The following is a 19,163-nucleotide window of genomic DNA, read 5'->3' on the forward strand; positions in this document are numbered from 1 at the left end:
AAATATGTTGTAAAGTGATTTAAAACATTAATATTTAGATTAATCAATATGATTGATAGTCCCTGAACGATAACTCAAGTGGTAAGAGCTATGAGACATATGAGTTGGGCGTGGGAGGTATATGAATCAATTCCTAGAGAGTGCAATTTATTTTTTCAATGTACCAAAAAAAAGTCAATGTGATTGATAATGAGCGTATCAAAGTGAGAGAAATGTTTATTTTGAAAAATAAGAGCATTAAATCGTTACTATTAAATCTAGCATAAATTGTCAAGATTAAAACATAAGTCACATGATTTATTAAAAAAGTCACATGATTAAATGATATTAAATCTCAACCACCCGTTTATGATTGTACACTCACGATTTGATGCTCTCACATCTCACAATAATAGGTTTTTCGATTGATATATTTCATTGTTTATATCCACAAAATATATAGACAATTATATTTTTTTACACTAGATAATTGCTTAATACAGATAATTATTTGATTTATATTAATATATCAAAATCTTACATTAATATATATATTAATTTATAATTATATTTTTAATTTTTTAATAACAGTACATTAACCGTGCAAAGCACAGGCTTAGATGCTAGTATCTATGCATTCACATATGTTATGGTGTTTTAGACATTGAGTCTTGTAATAAATATTCAATTCTAATTATCGAAGTTATTCCAATATTTAATTTCATTAAACCGTTATAAGCATGTTCCGCTCAAAGCTCACTAACTAATTTATTTATTAAATGAGAAAAGAGTAAATAAACCACCTTGAACTTTATGTCTTTTGCAAAAAAAAATACGATGGACTTTTATTTTCTCTCAATTAATCCTGAAAATCTTCGGTAGCGTTTGGTAACAGAGTTAAGTACCCCTTGTACTCCCATGAATGCATTTCTTTGCCTATAAAAAAAGCATTTGGTAATAGAACATAACGTAATAGAATGGAACAGAGCAATAATGTTATGTGCAATGTGTTTGGTAAACATTGCACAAAACAAGATCATCATAAGTTTAATTACACATATACCCTTATAATATTTTGAATTTATTTCAAATATGCATAAAATTAAATTAGGGTTCATTGAAATTATCAATTTGAATATTGTAGACAACATAAACACAAAAGAGAAATTAGAGAAAAACAATATGAAAAATTACATTAGTAGCAATCACTCAATGTATTGATTGAGTCTTCATACAAACCAATGAAACCATTGATTTTTTTTCTTCACAAATAGAGAAACAACGTGAACTTGGAACAAACCAATCGTGTTCCTATGAAAACAAAAACAAAAAATTGAATCGAGTTACTTCAATGGTGTGTGCGGGATGACAGAAAAATGGGTGGAGCACCGATAGGAGAAAAGCTCGATGAGAAGAAAAAAAGGAAGGGTACTGATTAGGGAAAATGATGGAATAGATTTGGGGTAATTTTGTCATTATATAATATTTTAATTATTGTTCTGTTCTGTTCCATCCTTTTTTAGGGAATTAAAGTGTTTTGTTCCTGGAGCTTAATGTCATGTTCTGTTCCACCTTAAAAGCATAAAATATACGGAACATAATCCATATGTCTCGTTCGGTCCCTTTCTGACATGTCTACCAAATGCTATCTTACTATTGTTTGAATAGGTTTTTTTTTTGTAGAAATATAGTATAAAATCAAATTAAACTTTGTACTTACTACCAATGTTCTGAAAACCGGACCGACCGGTTTGACCGATTTAATCGGGAACCGGAGGCGTGTCCGGTTTGGAACATCAATGAAACCGAAGCCATTGCAACTCGGTCAAAACCGGTTGACCGGATGAAAACCAGTGGTTCTCCGATTCAACGCGGTTCACGAAATCATTCCATACAACACAGTCTCTGTAAAAAAAAATTGTTTTCCGTACCAGATTTGTGAGTACATAAGTCAGAATAGAAGGGGAAATAAAAGTATATTGGAGTAGAGAAACAGAGAAAAATGGAATACAATGTCTATCTTGTATGTGGGGATGACTGCAACTTGCTAATTTTCTTCCTTGACAAAGAGAAAACGTTGAAGAGGGTGTCGGTAAATCCGCAAGTGTACGAATCCACCCGGTTTTAAATATCGAACCACAGGGATTGTGAGTGAATGAATTCAGCTTAAGCCTTGAGTTTGAAGGTTTGTTTTATTGAGATAAACATATGCCGAAGTAGTTAAGATAAAATATAAGAAAAACAGAGATGAAGATGTTTTGGGTCCTTGTTCAACTAGTCAATTTAAGCACATCATCCTATGCACATGAACTCATGAATCTCTCATTGATGTTCCTCTACCTCTGAATTTTACAAAGTATGAAAATATAGAAAATAATATGACTAGAATCCTATTTATAGGCAAAAGGGTCGAGCGGGGGCGCTCAAGTGCTCGCTGCCCTGGGGCGCTTGAGCGCTCCCTAGGAAGAAGCTGGCAACCCTCATCTGGAAGGCAGGCGCCAGGCATGGGCGCTTGAACGCCAGACACACGTTCTGATGGTCTTTTTAGCTTCTTGTAACCCCCCTTTGAATGTTTCCATCAATTCTTCATGCTTTTTGGCCTTCCCTCTTCATGAGTTACCAGCCGAAATACTTAAGGACCAAGACAAGGAAAAATATCAAGAAATTCAAAGGGTTTTTAAGCACAATAATCCTCACAATTCAATGGAAAACACATGCAAGACCTAAACTTTATAAAAATGCAAGAAAGACCCTTATAAAACTACATAATTACTAAAACTACACAAAAACTCAAATAAAGATAAAAATGCATGAGAATGCATGAAACACAAGAAAAAGACTCAAAACTAGCAAGGAAAAACCCTAAAAACATCATATAAATTCCGGTCATCAGAGGGCACAAGAAAGAAATATCTGGCTGGCGGCTTATTTTCTTCTCTAACATATTTGCATTACCTTTTAGGGTTACTATGGGCTTGTTGTTGGGCTTTTATGAATTTATGAATGTTCACTAATTCTTTTACTTTTAGACTTTCAAATTATACTAGTGTTTTTACCCGTGCGTTGCACGGCGAGTTGATTTACTTGTGAGTTTTTTTTTTTAACGTCTTGTGAGTTAAATTTATAAAAAGAACTAAATTAATGAAATAACTTCAAATTAATTAAAATAAGTGAGATCATGTACATAGTACAACTGAAACTTAGAAAACAATGCAACAGCCTAATACAGCCAACAATGTGGAATGATCACCACAAATCTAATCTACATACTTGCTGCGATCGAAAAGCTTAGTTTCATACACTGCAATAAAGTAACAAATCAATGAGTTATGTTCAGCTTAACAACAAAAAACAATTAATTCATTTGATGCCAAGTTTAAACAGACCTGATATATCTTGGAAATAATTAGATAATGAAAAATACAGTCACCTCTGAGACATGAAGCAAACTGCCAACAACTGATCACAGTCACAGTCAGATTAGGGTTATATTAAAAAAAAATTAACTGTTGTTGTACTACATACCTTTCACTTGCCAAATATTTTCAAATACTTCTTTATACACAACATTACGGGTTCTGTTTGAAACATTTCCTTCTTCATCGATGATTAGAATTTTCAACCCACTTTGTAACATCATATATTTTTTAAACCTGAACAAATTTTCATGTAAAATGTTCCTCCCCGTGGGAGTTCATAACCTTAATATTTTAACATAAATAAATTAATAGTATAGATCTATTTTTTTTAATCCTCATATTATTCTCACTATCAAATTATTATAGTTATACACATAAATATGCACTCTTAAAATTATGAAAAAATACTAAAACTAATTATATTAAATTTATTTTCCATTAATAAAAACATTAAATTATTTTCATATAAGATACCTCTTCTCATGGACATATTTTGTCTAAACCTGAACGTCATATTTTGTCTAAACCTGAACAAATTTTTATGTAAAATGTTCCTCCCCGTGGGAGCTCATAACCTTAATGTTTTAGCATAAATAAATTATTAGTATATATCTATTTTTTTTAATCCGCATACTATTCTCACTATCAAATTAAATGATCATATTTTGTCCATTACTGAAAACGGATTGAATTCAATTATCTATAAATTTAAAATGAAATTCCCATGTAAAATAATTCCTCCCATGAAAAGTATTTATTATGTGATTCAAATGTTCCTCTTCGTGAGAGTTTTTACCCTTGTTATTTCTATAAAAAAAATGCAAGAGGATTATATTTTTATATAGTACAAATTTAGCATGAAAATATATTGCAAATTGATAAAATCTTATTAAAACTTATTATTTATTTATTTTTATATGAAAGTATTTTCTTGTAAAATTTTCCTCCCCGAGCTTTAACCTTGTAATTTAAATATAAATAATAATTATATAAGTATTAATGTCTTCTAATCTCCGCACGACATATTTTCATCATCAAATTATCTTACTTGTATATATAAAATTGGTGCAATCCTTTTTGGAAGAAATAACTTGAAAAACCAACAATGCTTATCTTCATGGTAAATTCCTCTCAATTTGTTGTCCACTAAAACCTTATCTTTTTTATGGAATCATAATGTTTTTTGAACTCAATGGAATCCTTAATGTTACAACTACAAAGTGATGGAATCAGGCCCCGTGTGGGAAAACAACTTAATTAAGCGCTTATTCATAAACTATTTTAAAAAAATGATTGAAATAAATTGAAAATAAGTTATATATAAACATAAACTCTTTTTCATAAGCTAAAATGAGCTCAAAACAACTTATAATAGGTCATAAGCAATTTGCTTAAGCCCTCCAAACATTGACATAAGAGTTTATGCTATCAAATAAGCTCTTCCAAAACCTATGTTCCCATGCTAAAGGAAAAGAATGGCCCATGGCATCACAAAGTTTAATTGTAACACAATCACATTAAAAACTAATAAGATTAAATATGCAGCAAGGACATGCTTTTATTTCCACAGTCTATAAACAAATTAACTCATACAACAGTAAACAACAGTGATTTTATTTCCACCGTCTAGGTGTTATTGGTTCTCAACCAAGGCACAATGGAGTGCTTTTCCAAAAGAAATACTAAACATAAGGAGAGAAGCATCTCGTAGTGACATAAGAAACCCTATTTTCGCTTATTAGGATACACTGGAAAATTTATGTCTTACTCTAGCAAGTAAAATATTAGAACCCGCAACATAAAATATCCAGAACATACTATTAGATAAGAGAGTGGACGAAAAAGAGAATTGACATTTCCTTTAACCATGAAAATCCACACCATAAACCACCTATCAAAGTCCCCTAACTCTACAAAAAGGACTACATAGAGCTGAATAGAATGTATTCTCTTCAAAAGATGACTATATAATTGGCTCTTATAATCTTCATCTCATATTGCTTGCAAGATTGTCATTTTGTTATTCATTCCTTCTCTTATTGATATTGAGATGAGTCTGGAAGTGACATCACTTGTACTCTGGAATAAGAGAAAACTACAATCATATCAATAAAGAATTAAAGATTAGTTCCAAGACAGGTTTTAAAAATGAACAGAAGATAAAAATGAAAGGCGTAAATTATATCTAGCAATTTACGTTGAAGACATGATATCACAAGAAATTGAGAAAGCTAAATATGAACTCTTTATAGATACAAAAGCAAAAGCTATAACTGAGGCCATTTTAAAAGTCATGGACTCTGTATGACTCTATCCATCTTAAGCATCATTCAAGACCCCTGCCATTAATTTGCTTATATCAGTTAAGTGATGAATGAATGAGATTAGAGTTGAGTAGGAAATAGAGATTTAAATCAAAATACTTCAGTTTACTCAATTATTTTCATTTGTCCATTGAAAATTTTAAGATTTCTCTAGAACTATGGCCATCATGAAGCGCCAGACCTGATTTTTATAGAAATCTTTCAAATCATTTTCCCGTAACAATGCAGTTTCATCACACACCTTGAAAAATGGGAAGATTAAGAATGATATAAATGCATTCAAGTTAAGACTTCTTCAAAGAATCAGTCCAAGTTGGTCCACTAAACTCATTCATGTTAAACTCATTCATGTTAAGTCTTTGTACCCTCTAGCATAAATCTTCATAAAGGTCCTCTGCATAGTTAAAAACTCTATTGTTATCGTGGAGAACAAATGACTTATATATCTTTTCAAATATTAACATAGTCAAATTAATTGGGGAAAATTTATCATTCACTTAGTTGTATTCAGTTACAACATCTTGCAAGTTGACATGTATAACAACATGCACTTGTACATTCAAAGCTTCTGTAATACATTTTTCCCCTCATCGTTCACTATACTGAAGAAAAAGACAACTTGAAAAGCTTCAAGTCTTTTTTTTAGAATTGCATATCTAAAGCCTTTCTTTCTCAGTTTTCAATACCTGAGCATTGAAAACAAAAGGAAGCAGAATATCTGAAGTGAATTTAGTTAAGCATTCAAAATAAAGCAAGGTACACTTCTAGTCCAGAAAAAAAGAAACGATACCACACCTGAAATTGAATGCGTCCTTTATATGCTTAACTACACTTGCTATTTAAAGTCTCCCCTTAGTCAAGCCCCCTTTAGTATATAACCTGTAAATTTAACACCAAGAATAAAAAATGGTTTCCATAAAAAATTCAAGTCCAAAAATAAGTTCTACAAAAAGAAAAATGTAGTTAATACATATTGCAACCCTTTCTCACCCAAGATTTCTGTCGCAGTTGCTCTCTATTCCTCTATAATGGCATCCACTCCAAATACCACGGTAACCAAATCACTCAAACCCCCCCCCCCCCCCCCCCTTGAATGCCCAGTTTCAGAAAATGACCTCTTTTCAATCAATCTCATACTCTGCAGAACAAAAACAAAGAAATTAGTAATATTAAACAATCTTGCTAACCTGAGTTTATATAACATGAGATAGGCAACCAACATGGAACATTAATGTGTGTAACAGAAAACATGGCAAAGAATTGAAAAACACACTTTCAAAACTAACACCAATAATTGAAGAACTATAGTACCATTGCCTTCAAATCCAATCCTTATAGTTTTTCTGCAAAATGAACAATAAGTCCCTTTCAATCAAAGATCACTCATAGAAACTGCTTGAGCTTAACCATCATAACTTTGTTTCTAATATACTTTCATAATAGAAATGAATCTCTGCCCCCCCCCCCCCCCCGTGTCTCCAAGACCTCTTTCATCTTAAAAATCAATCAGCAAAACCAACAAAAGAGCTCATTGGAGTTGATGGTCAAAGTTAGATCTTCAAATGTCAAACATGCAGTTGAATTAATATCAGGCAAGTTAAACTAATTCTGATTGCAGATAATAATACTATAAAACTGACAGAAGTAATTTAAGTTGGCATCTCTAATAAAACCAAAGTGAATGCGGCGCATGCAGTATTTGGCATAAAATAAGCAAAAACGCAGAATTAAGACTATGGGGCACATTTGTTCTCTAATGCAGTATTTGGCATGACAATGTATTGATATTAATTAGAAGGCTATATTAGAAAAGAAAAAAAGATATAGATAGATATAAACTCATTGCACCCTTGCATGCATGTTCTCTTATTCTCCTCAATCCTCTTGCTCGTCTGCATGACTTTCACCAATCATTCAGCGCTGCTCCTAATACCCATATACTGACCTGCAAAATTTCAAAAGAAACTCCATTTAGTTACAATTTAATGCCACAATTTAATGTTACGAAGTTTATTGGCTAATTTTATCAACATGAGCAGTTACACCTTCAAAAAGTGAACATTAGCTAAGTTCATGAGAAGGGGGACACCAGTATTAAGAGGCAGTGAGATTGAATGAGACCAGAATGCATGAGGAAGTGACACATCAAAAAATGGTTCTCATAACCCGTGCTCTTTTAAGAAGATGAAAATGACATAAAAAAGGAACATTAGGTTGATGGCCTTTACCTCTTTCTCTCTTCTTCTGAAGGAAAATTACAGTAATTAAAATAACCATGAAATTATCCCTCTAATTTTATTTCCCTCTATTTATAGCTAATTCCCTCCTAGTACTAACTAAATACTGTAATAATCCCTAACTAACCTAGCAGTAGCTAAGTAATTTACTCTTATGTTACATCCTAACATGTGACTTACAACTGCTTGAGCAGCAAGCATTTATCCTTATCACACCAGTATGCATATAACATCATGTTATTCCTTTTTGTTTAACATCACAAAGGACCATTAATAGATATATATTGGTCAGTTTTACCAAATAATCTTCTAGAACCATAAGCTTGGATTTTGGTACCATAATTAAAGTTTAAAACAAAATAATGGTCCTTTCCAATTTATGACACCCATTAGAGTTTCCAAAAGCATTTCCTATGTGCTGCTCAAATGACCTTCAGAAAGTAATCAAAATGGCATGATCAAAACTACATAGAAAACTCAAATTGTGACATTTGAGCAGCAAATGAGTTGCTCAGAAAAAGAAAAATAAAAGCACCAAATTGCATTAGCAACTATCTATAGGAAAGAAAGCAGATTTCTCGACCCATGTATGAGCTCACCTGGGGTATAATGCGTCTATAAACAGTAGCTGGACTCTATGACATGTCAACACCAAAGATGAGCTTGTTAACTCAGGTTTCAACAGGATCAGCCAATAATTAGTAGAAAAACCAAAATATAAAAATCCAGATGCCATAAAACAATGAAAATTGGAACAGAAGACATGAACAACATTGTATGAATAAACTCATATCAGGAAAAAGAGCCAGATGTGAAAATATAGGGGTACAAAATATAGGAAATTGAGCACAAAACAGTGGATATGGGAATTAGAACAAAAAACAATACAACGTCACTGTCTCATATTTAAGATATTCTATTGCCATCAATACAACTTGGTAGCCAATGACTTGTGCAAATACCTTGAAATTTAAAGCATCTGCACCCATTAACAATTCATATCAGAAACAGAACAAAAGTTCCAAAAATCAATCAGCTGAATGTAACGTATAGTTCTTCATGATCTGAAAGAACCTCATGTTTCTCCAGCCTAAAAAAACACCAATAAAGAACTGATTCTTCTAAAGAAGTCCCAAATTTCCAATATGACATTTATCCGAACACAAAATTGTAACAAAATCAGCAAAAAAAAGAAAATGGTTTCTACAGAGAGGGAGGGATGAAAAGGAGAAATCAAATGAAGAAAATTAGAAAACCCTATAAAAGATAGGAGGGAGGAGAGGGAAGAGGGGATTACTTGCGAAGAGCAGTGACCATCATGCAGTAAGACTGGCGAAGTCTTGGCCTGGAAATGGTGCCGAAGGGGACGGTGGCGGTGCGGATCGCAGACCTTGGAGATAAAGTACTCCTCCTCCTTCGAAACGCTGGTGGGAGAGGAAGCTGAAGGGGACGGGGCGGTGCGGATCGCAGGTTCTGGTTCGGGCTGGGAGCATAGGAGGTCAGAGAAGGTGAGTCTTAGCGTGGGGAAGCTAGGCGAGGGAGGAGGTCGTGGAGGAGATGAGACCTAGAAAGCAAGTTGGGAGAGACCGGAGGGTGAATAGAGCTAGTTGAAAAAGAAATTTTGATAATAATTCATAGGAGTATGTGAATAAGCTGGATAAAGTGGTTGGGCAGATTAGAGAGCCACAAAATTTTAATCTTGAAATTCACATGTTCATGGGAGCTGTGCAGAGCCTTCCTTGGGACACGAAATCTGCAGAAGGGAAGTGGGAGTGAAGAAATTTGATTGGCCATTGATGGAAGAGATGAATTTGAATAGGGAAAAAATAATTATGAAGGCTTGCATGCTTCTGTGGTATGTGTGAAGCATTTAAAAAAGGAATTGGAAAATGCACTCTTTTGAGATGCTTCCTGTCCAAGTGATAAATGACAAATTTTCACAGTTAGCAAAGCATGCAACGTGATTGGTGAATGAGTGCCACATGAAAGCTGACTGGAAAATAAGAAGAAAGGAGAGAATGACACATAATCAAGGAAAGGAGGGAAGAAAGGAGAGAGAGCCACGTAGGAAATCCACTAACCTTAAGAATGCACCAGAGAGCAGAATGCATGAGAAGCTGACAACTCAGCATTGGGTTCTCATAACCCTTGCTGTTTTAATATATATATTGATTATATCTTAAAAGCAATCATAAAATATTTGTTTTTTCTAGATCAAATATATTGAATTAAAAGGTAGGGTCAAGGACCCAATTACATCGAGCCAAATGAGTAGCACATACTAAACTCGCAGCCCCTAGTACACATTAAGCAGAAATAGATCCCCACCACTTTGGCACTGCAATAGCTAAGCCTACATGACCTTTACAGTAAAACCAAATGAATGGCCCCGCAGGCCTGTTTTGTAACCATATATGACTGGGAACGAAAAGAGAAGAAGAGTGTTGGCAGAACCCAAACCGCTCCGAAGGCCCCTCACACCCAATGTCAGCAACAACCCAAGGAGTTGCACCATCTATGGCACCAAAACTCTGTTCCTAGCATCCTCCTGAAGGACCCAAAGAGGTTTCCTACGCCCACACCCTTTATTGGGGAATTGGGTTTGGAGCCCCACCCCTTAGGTTTTGCACCCCACTTTATTAAATACGAAATTTAAAGTTGCGTATCAATACGGAAAATAAAATTTCGTATCTGTTTTAGTATATAATGAGTGGTTGAAAATGTGACACGCATGCTTAAATACAGTACGGAATTTTAAGTTCCGTATTCAATATGGAGAATACGGAACTTTAAATTCCGTATTTGATAAAGTGGGGTGCCAAGCCCATAGGTGGGGTGCCAAACTCAACTCCCCCTTTATTGGCTAGATAATCTGCCAAGGAGTCGCTTTCCCGGTATATGTGTTTAACACCCAAACAGTTAACTTCCCTCATCAAGTAATCAGTTTCATTCAACTCGTTCAACAACCTCCAAGGCCTGTTAGCTCTTGAACACACCCATCCCACAGCTGTAGTGGAATCGCTTTTGATGACACCGTTCTTCAATAGGAACTGTTGGCAGAAAATGAGGCCATTTAGGATGGCTTTAATTTCGGCCTCATAAGCCCACCCCACCCCTGCATTCAGAGCAAAATATCCCACTCTTTTCCTTTCGGAATTCCTAATTAGCTTGCCCACCCCACTTGGCTCTGGGTTTCCTTTGGAGGCACCATCTACATTGCATTTGTACGCCCCAACCTCAGGTGGAGACCATACCGCCTCTCTTGGCTTAGGAGCAGGGGAGTGGAATTGGAGATCATAAAATATTTATTTGTTTGAAGAATTTGCTTGTTTGAAAAATTATGCAAACTTAATTAGCTAAAAGAAATAAAATCAGACAAAGTCTAATTTTGAGGGATAAAAGTGTAATTAAAAATTATATTTATTATGGCAAGAAATTTTCTAATAAATATTAACATTTTTATAACTTTAAAGAAAATAACAGTACATAAATTTCATTTATAAAATATTTGTCTTTAAGATAATTTATTCTATTTTATTGGAAACTATTTTTTTATTTATTTATATTTTTCTTAAAATATAGACATGTTAATATATTTGATATATTAACATTTCTGGGTTCGGGTTGTGTTAATATGGCTCCACTGGAAGAGCGTTAAGGGCCTTCTTAAGAAGAATTATTCACAAAGTGAGATTTTATTGCATATAAGACTTTAAAATTAAATCCTCAACCTATGAAGAGGGAAAATAAGAATTAGCCAAGACAATCAGTTGAGTAATCCAAATTGGCTCCTATTAACCTACTAAAGTAGGGTGAAGTTATCCTCGTGGTCGTGGTGATTTAGACATGCTAATGATTTAGGTTTGTGTCAAGTGTCAACACAACAATTACCTCTTATTAGAAGACAACATCTAACAAAAACGGTGCCCACTAAGGTGGACCTTTTAAAAATTGGTCCACCCGAGCATCATGGCTATTTCAGTAATTCACAATATATTAAAATATGTCAAAATAATAAAGAAGATGTTGATTTCGTTTGAGCTGCTTTGTCTTCATCGCACCACCGCCGCCGCCAAGGTACTTTGTCACCATGCCTTCCATCTCTCTTTCCTTCCTCTCTCATACGTTTCCCCCTTTCTGAGTAGTTTGGGGTCCTATTTTTTAAATTTTTTATTTATAGAACTTCAAGCTGTCACCACTGTTCTTTTTTCTTGGAGCTTCAAGATGCAAACCCATCAACAAAAATCACATCTCTCAATTTACACAAATTTAAATCCAGAGCTAGATGTCAAAGATGTGAACTTTGACGGAAAAGTTTTCATATCAACTCCAAATTTATCACGTTGTGCCCATTTACAGATCTAGGAACACAAAGCTTCGATCTCATCCTTTTTATGGTGGACTCAAAGAACAATCAATTGAATTTGCAGATCCACTTAATTTAAGAACATCACATGTAAAGCTGAAGGTGGAGATGATGAAGACGTTGATTGTTGAAGAATGAAGATATTGTTTTGATGATGCTGTTTTGATGAAATCTGAAAAATCATTATTTTTGTTTTATCTTTTAATTAATAAAAGAAAGAATATTACATTTTTATCCTTTTAGCATCCTTTCAATCCTAGTCATCCATCTAAGGAATATTCCTAGATTTAAAGATCTAATGGTAATTAACAGTGGTCCACCGGTGGACTAAAAAGAAAGTTGTCCACCCTAGTGAGCACTAACAAAAACACATTTGCGTCCAACTAGTCAACTACGTACTGTCATCAATCTTTTCAACACGTGCGGTTTCCACGTTTCCCCTGATTGCCACGTGGAGGACATCCTTCGATGATCTCGAATACTGTTCCAGCGCTAAGAACATGTCACGTGTACATCACGAGCATGCGGCTGACACGTGGAACGCTCGTGTAGCCACTGCTCTGCTTCAAAGCTCGTATATATATATACACACACAAAATCACAAACTTCCACCCCCAATGCATATCTCAGCACAACCATTCAGAATTGAATCAATCATGAAAGGGGTTTCTTCTTATGTTGCTGATACCCACATGTTCTATTCTTCTCCTTCTTTGAGAAATTGTAATCATCCTCTCATTTCATGTCAAAAAAATGTTGTCTATCCTTGTAGTTTCACACTGAAAGTGAAACCACTGGTGAGAGATTTGAGCTTCAACCATTATGCAGGTTGTGCTGTGCAGAATCGGAAGAAGAATGATGGGTTTGTTGTAGGATGTGCGAATTGGGGTTTGGAGAGAGAACCTGAAGCTGAGATTAAGACACAAGAAGATGATGAGGAGAACGGGATTGGGAGGTTTAGGCACAAGTGTGGGGAAAGGGAAGAGGTGGTGGAGCTGTTGGAGTGTTTGGAAAAGGAAGCAATAATGGGTGAGGATGTGGGAAAAGAGCCTACAGATTACAATAGAAGGGCTCACATATTTGATACCAGCTCAAAAGTGTTCCAAGCTCTCAAGGAGGAAGTGAACAATGATGATGATGATGATGATGATGTTTTTGCTCAACAGTCACCTCCATAGTCCAAATAGACATTGTTTTGCTCATATAAATTGTGACAAAGTTGTATCAAAGAATGTTGAATCAGAGTGACATATTGTATTGTAGAATGTAGATGTTGTGCTATGTTACTAACATATTACTCAGAGCCAGTTTATTTTTTTGTCCTTTTCTTATTCGAGATTGAGAAACTGATGTACTCATTTTGTTGGGGGTTCAGCTAATAAGGATGCAATCAAGTGAATTCTATTTTTGTATCATTGAGGAATAGAAGTGTAAAGTTGAAACAAGAGGAAAATATTGATGCAATTATTTTTGTATCATTGAGGAGTAGAAGTGTAAAATAGTGATTTCTAGACATATTGTCTACTTGTCTGACAACTCGATGACAAAAGGACAATTATATCTCGATATCAAAATATTTGTCTAGAGACATAACTGAAAAGCAAACAACATCTGGAATTGGAGAATCATCTATATGTACATGAATTTGCTGTCTTTATGATTATAAAATAAAGAGAAGAAGGTATTCAATTTGGAGAATACACTTATGCAATGAAATATTTGCCTATCAAAAAAAAAATTATGCAATGAAATATATTAGGTTTTTATTTATAAGTCACATTTCTGGAGTGTCTTTTAAACCAAACATCACAAGAAAATCAATGATTAGGGAGTCAAAAGCCGACGCTAATATTAAAAGCCGCTAATAATATATTAATATCTCTGATTTGGAAATATTAAGCATAGCAACTCCAAATTAGAGATACTACTTTGTGTCCTAATCTTGCGGGTTTGCTAATTAGAATGCAACCAGGTAGTCCTGTTTTGTGTCATTGAGGAATAAAACTTAAAACCAGAGGAGAACATTGTGAGTTGCACATGAGATTTCATTCAATAATGAAGAAAGTGCCGAAAAATGTATTAATAGAATTTCTTTCAGGTTTCAATAGTCATGGAATGTCAAAAGTGGTGATCTTTTCTCAAGAAACTGGACACCAAAAGGTTCCTATAACAACTAATCATATTCAAAGTTAAACATACATCTCTAGTTCCAAGCACGCCGGACACATTAAAGTGGGGAGCAGGACTAAAGAGAAGGGTAAACTTTTGTCCAAAACAGATACTGAAAGAAACACTTAATTTTCCTTGCCTGACTGCTTTAAACAGAACGTGAAAGCTGGTTTGGTTTCCTGCTAGCACTATCCGATTCACGTGCTGCCGGCCGGCGACCCTTATCTGGACCACCTATGATTCCCCATCTCTCAAACTGTTGTTGTCGCGCTCGAGCCCTCTCCTTCTCTTCATCTGATTTCAGTGCAAAACAGTAAGGACAAGAGACTCCATATTCATATTCAGGGGCTTCCATGTCAACATCACTCACAGGCTGCTTACAACCATAGCAGAGCTTGAAATTTCCTTGAACCAAACCATGCTCCACAGAAACTCGCTTGTCAAAAACAAAGCACTCTCCCTCCCAAAGGCTCTGAGTCTCTGGAACCTCCTCCAGATATTTGAGAATTCCACCTTCTAGATGATAAACCTAGCAAACATTTTTCATAGAAATATGATAAATCATATATTACACCACTAAAAAATTGTAACTACTACAGCGAAGTTTATGCTCATACAAGCAGTATATTGGTGTCAACTTGTTTATAAGATATCAACAACACTACAAGAGTCAGTGAATACTCGGAAGGTGATGATGGTGGATATTATGATCAAATGCACATTTGAAAAAACAAAAAGTGTACTGGATAATGTGATCAAATAGCACATTTGAAAAAACAGTAAGTGCAGTGGTTTAATAGGAGAAAACGCATCTTCCCCTTTTCCACGCATTACAAGCCCGCCAGCTATGATCTAATGTCCAGGGTCAATCTTGTATTCAAGAAATCTGAAATTTGAATCTTTGATAAGTTTTACACACAACCTCATCATAATGCCTTGCCCATGCAAAGAAAATAATGGGCCAGAAGATTAGAGTGGGAAGCACTTTGACCCTGCTTTTATCAGTTCCTTTTTAGTTACAAAGAATAAATAAAGAGGTAACACCAGAAACATAAACGGTGGTAAAAAAATTTTAAATGGTTACTGCATTGAAAAGCAAAGTGTTCTTTTGTTTGAAAAAGTTTCCATTATCAATTCTAAGATCAGCCAAATTACTTCCATCTCAACATTTTCTGGGGCAAAAGCTTACTATATGAACGAGACTGAAATTGATTAGCATTATCAGAATATCTAAACATTTGGCATGATTTAAAAGAGCAAGGCTTCTTTTGCTTCCTTGGAGTTTTTTATAGGTCTTGGCAATGGTACCGAATTCCAAACCAGAAATCCGCTTGAGATATTAATAGATCACGAGAATTATTGTAGAATTTTTTGCAAAAAAAGCTCAGATAAGTTTTTAATAAATTTTGCTGTGCAGAATAAAATAAAATTTAAAGGGATACTCACCTCTTTAAAACCATTGCTGAGAAGTAGACTTGAAGCTTTCTCACATCGAATACCTCCAGTGCAATACATTGCAATACGTGGCAGATGTTGTTTTGGATTCTCCATTTCTTTTTCAGCATCTTCAGCTGCATTGTTTACATTAACTTTCGGATGCTCAGCATCTGTTCTGTTAATCTGGAAGCGCTCCTCCACCCAAGATGGGAATTCACGGAATGATGTAGTACACGGATCAACTGCTCCTTTAAACTTTCCTATTCTGGTTTCGTAATTATTCCGCACATCAATTACCACCTACACACAAAGATGACTATAGCAATGAGAATTATGCATTTTTGGTATATACAATACCAGTACCATGTCTCTTTCCTTCCAACTTGATACATATGAAATTAACTACATATTTTCACCATCATGTGCATAAGAAATGAATTATCTAAACTTTTATTCAACCTCACAGGACAAACAATTTTCAATCCTTACATATAGTGGTGATAGCCAGAACTAAATTACAACTTGGTAAAAGTAATAATTCAACAAATTATCTCTACATCTTTAAAAAAAAAATATGATCAACTAAAAAGCAGAAGTCTAAATTCTAAAAACCCAATATAACTTTTTTGGGATATTACAAGAGTTTATTCCCATTTTTAGCTAGAAAACCATGTCAAAGCTGCATTGTACAGTTGAATCCATTTTCCAGCAATATAAACAAACAGAATAGAATGCATAGACTTGGAGCAGCTTAAATATTCAATAGAATCCAAACAACATAAGCTAATCAAGTTTTATATCTCAAATTCCCACAGCTTATAAGATCACATAAAGGACAAAGCCCCATAATGAAGAGAGAACAATGATAGTAGGAAATTAGAAACTCACTGTATCTGGATCGCTAATCAAATCATTCCATTCTTTTGGGCTGACATACTTTCCAACCTTTTCAATAGGTGATACGGCAGGCATCCCAAGTGTGACAATCTGCCATGTCAACATGCAATAAAACAAAAACATAAGAAAAATGGCAGGTGCTAGGAAATCACCTCAAAATTCAACCTAGTTAAGTTTTTTGTATACAATATCCACAAAGTTAATATAATGAAGCAGTTAATTCTCTTGGCAATGTGAACTCTACCTCTTTCTTCAACTTAACCCTGACATGATCCCATCGAAAGGGTGCATCTTCCCCTGCAGCAAGAGGAGAACTGGCACTATGTCCATGTTGACCACTATGGATGGCTTCCTCCTCAGGACTGACCGGCGATTCAAGACGTCTTAGCCCCTTCAAACGATCATCACTTTGCACAAATGCAAGAACTTCCTCCACCGCCTCCCGCGTGCCACATATGCTGCCATTGATCCCTTCAGGAGCAAGAATAATACCACCTGAAACACGCTGAGCAGCATCAGATTGGTGAGACACGAACTAACACAGTATAAAGCCACAAGCAGCTCAAATTAGTCCTCAATGTATTTTTCTATGACAGGGCACCATGGCATCATGCAATTTACATAGCAGACTCATCTAGTGGGAAAGGACTTGATAATTATTATTGTACTTTATAAATCAAACAACACATTCGGATGCAAACAAAAGAGCACTTATTGAAGCTTATCTAGTGCTTTTTCTAAGCTCCAATAAGTCCGTATCCAAACTGACTCAAAGTCTCAAATCGAAAACTACATCACCTGATGCACCCCAATAACCATTAACCACAACACAGTTGGGCCACAAGAGGTCACAAACTCACAATAAGCACATCACAACAGCAACTAAAATTGCAATTTAAAAACCTTGCCATATACTATAATCTAAACATTTCACCTATGATGAAAAGGAAAGATGCCCAGTTCATAATATAAATTGTAAACATGCATAACTCTCATTATACTAAAATTTATGCACAAATGGTATGCATCAAAATTACTGTTAACTAATTGCTGAACTTCTTGAATGTGAAAAAGAGAATAGAAAGAACAGTTAAGTACCAGTTTTTCACAGAGTTGCTTCAAGGGGTTTCGCATAAGGGCATGGTCAGGGAAATCCGCGAACTTGTAGAAGGAAACCACGACAAGAGAGTGAGCAGATTCGGGTTCGGGTGTGCCCGAAATGGGGATGGGATTGGCGGGTCCAGAATGAGAGAAGCACTTGGAGAGAGTCATGCTTTGAAGAGAGTGAGCGTTGGAGAAGAGAGGGAAGTGAGGGAATGAGGATTTGGGGTTTCGAGAAGAGAAGGGTAGTTTCGATTCGGAGGAGGGGGCGGCGGCGGAAGAAGACGGTGATGGTGGTGACGGCGACAGCATCCTCGTACTGAGGGACAGTAATGGCGGTGGAGAAGGTGTAATGCTCCTTCTGAGCATGGAGGCCGCGTTTGGATGTGGTTCCATTTTTTCTTTTTATTTTCTTTGAGGTGAACAAACATGCCTTATTGGGACCCGGGTTTTATGGCCCAAATGAAAAATAAATAACAATCCATTTTAAATGAAATACATAATATTATGATTAATTTTCATTATTCTCATTTTTGAAACGTTTCCAAATATGTTCCACCAAGTATGCTTGAAGTTGGTAATTGAATGTGTCTTTGAAGCTGATGTGCTCTTCTTACCAAGAATGTCGTAAAAGCAAGAATAGGACCAAATGCTTTCGCATTCAAAGCCTTTGTCGGAATTGAGTTTTTGTGTAGAGGATTTTTAAAGATTTAGTCATTGAGCAGTCGAATGTGCCCTTCTTCAAGAGATCGCACTATCACTCTTCATCTTCGTCTGGACCTAACAATGTGGTTGGATTGTTGTTCTCTCTCAAGTTCTAACCTCAAATGATCTTCTATGGTGGTGTCATGAATAAAATCATCTAAACACTCATAAAAAAGAGTATCAAAGTTGGGTAAATTGTTTGAACTCATTATTTGACGTATAGAAACCTAACACGATGAGAAAATATTAGTGTAATTTGATATGACAAAAAATGAGAGAACGAAAGAATATTACACATTGAGACGAAATGAGGTATGTACAAATAAGGGGAATTTTGACAACAGTTCTGTTTACAACGGCTATATTTTACAATGGTTACTTTTGACAACGATTCATTTTACAACTACTATATTTTGCAAACGGCTCTTTTTTACAATAGTTACTTTTGACGATTCTTTTGACAACGACTATATTTTACAACGAGTCTTTTTTTACAATGGCTACTTTTAGTCAATGAAAAAAAAATGAG

At 35.0% G+C, this 19,163-nt stretch overlaps 2 protein-coding genes and 2 long non-coding RNA genes across 5 annotated transcripts; 1 reads left to right on the forward strand and 3 right to left on the reverse strand.

The window, feature by feature from the left end:
- Positions 1-5,142: 5,142 nt before the first annotated feature.
- Positions 5,143-6,602, reverse strand: LOC130731700 (uncharacterized). The gene is made up of 2 exons (XR_009016784.1): positions 6,518-6,602; positions 5,143-5,477 (listed from the first exon to the last, which is right to left on the reverse strand). It is a non-coding gene; the product is annotated as an uncharacterized LOC130731700 (long non-coding RNA).
- Positions 6,603-6,819: 217 nt separating this feature from the next.
- On the reverse strand, positions 6,820-9,756 carry LOC130731701 (uncharacterized). Of its 2 annotated transcripts, XR_009016786.1 has the most exons (4): positions 9,257-9,756; positions 8,559-8,594; positions 7,571-7,667; positions 6,820-6,860 (listed from the first exon to the last, which is right to left on the reverse strand). It is a non-coding gene; the product is annotated as an uncharacterized LOC130731701 (long non-coding RNA). The 2 variants fall into 2 exon arrangements; XR_009016785.1 differs by lacking the exon at positions 6,820-6,860 and having other exon boundaries at positions 7,280-7,667.
- Positions 9,757-12,811: 3,055 nt separating this feature from the next.
- On the forward strand, positions 12,812-13,789 carry LOC130731702 (uncharacterized). The gene has a single exon (XM_057583957.1). It carries the CDS (start codon positions 12,826-12,828, stop codon positions 13,501-13,503), a length of 678 nt encoding a protein of 225 aa, XP_057439940.1. The 5' UTR covers positions 12,812-12,825; the 3' UTR covers positions 13,504-13,789.
- Positions 13,790-14,368: 579 nt separating this feature from the next.
- LOC130734095 (rhodanese-like domain-containing protein 7) lies at positions 14,369-18,341 on the reverse strand. Its single transcript, XM_057586402.1, has 5 exons — positions 17,927-18,341; positions 17,073-17,333; positions 16,820-16,918; positions 15,941-16,231; positions 14,369-15,023 (listed from the first exon to the last, which is right to left on the reverse strand). Exons 1-5 carry the CDS (start codon positions 18,323-18,325, stop codon positions 14,643-14,645), a joined length of 1,431 nt encoding a protein of 476 aa, XP_057442385.1. The 5' UTR covers positions 18,326-18,341; the 3' UTR covers positions 14,369-14,642.
- Positions 18,342-19,163: the final 822 nt, after the last annotated feature.

The sequence above is a fragment of the Lotus japonicus genome, chromosome 1 (genome assembly GCF_012489685.1).
Source record: "Lotus japonicus ecotype B-129 chromosome 1, LjGifu_v1.2".
Lineage (NCBI taxonomy): Eukaryota > Viridiplantae > Streptophyta > Magnoliopsida > Fabales > Fabaceae > Lotus > Lotus japonicus.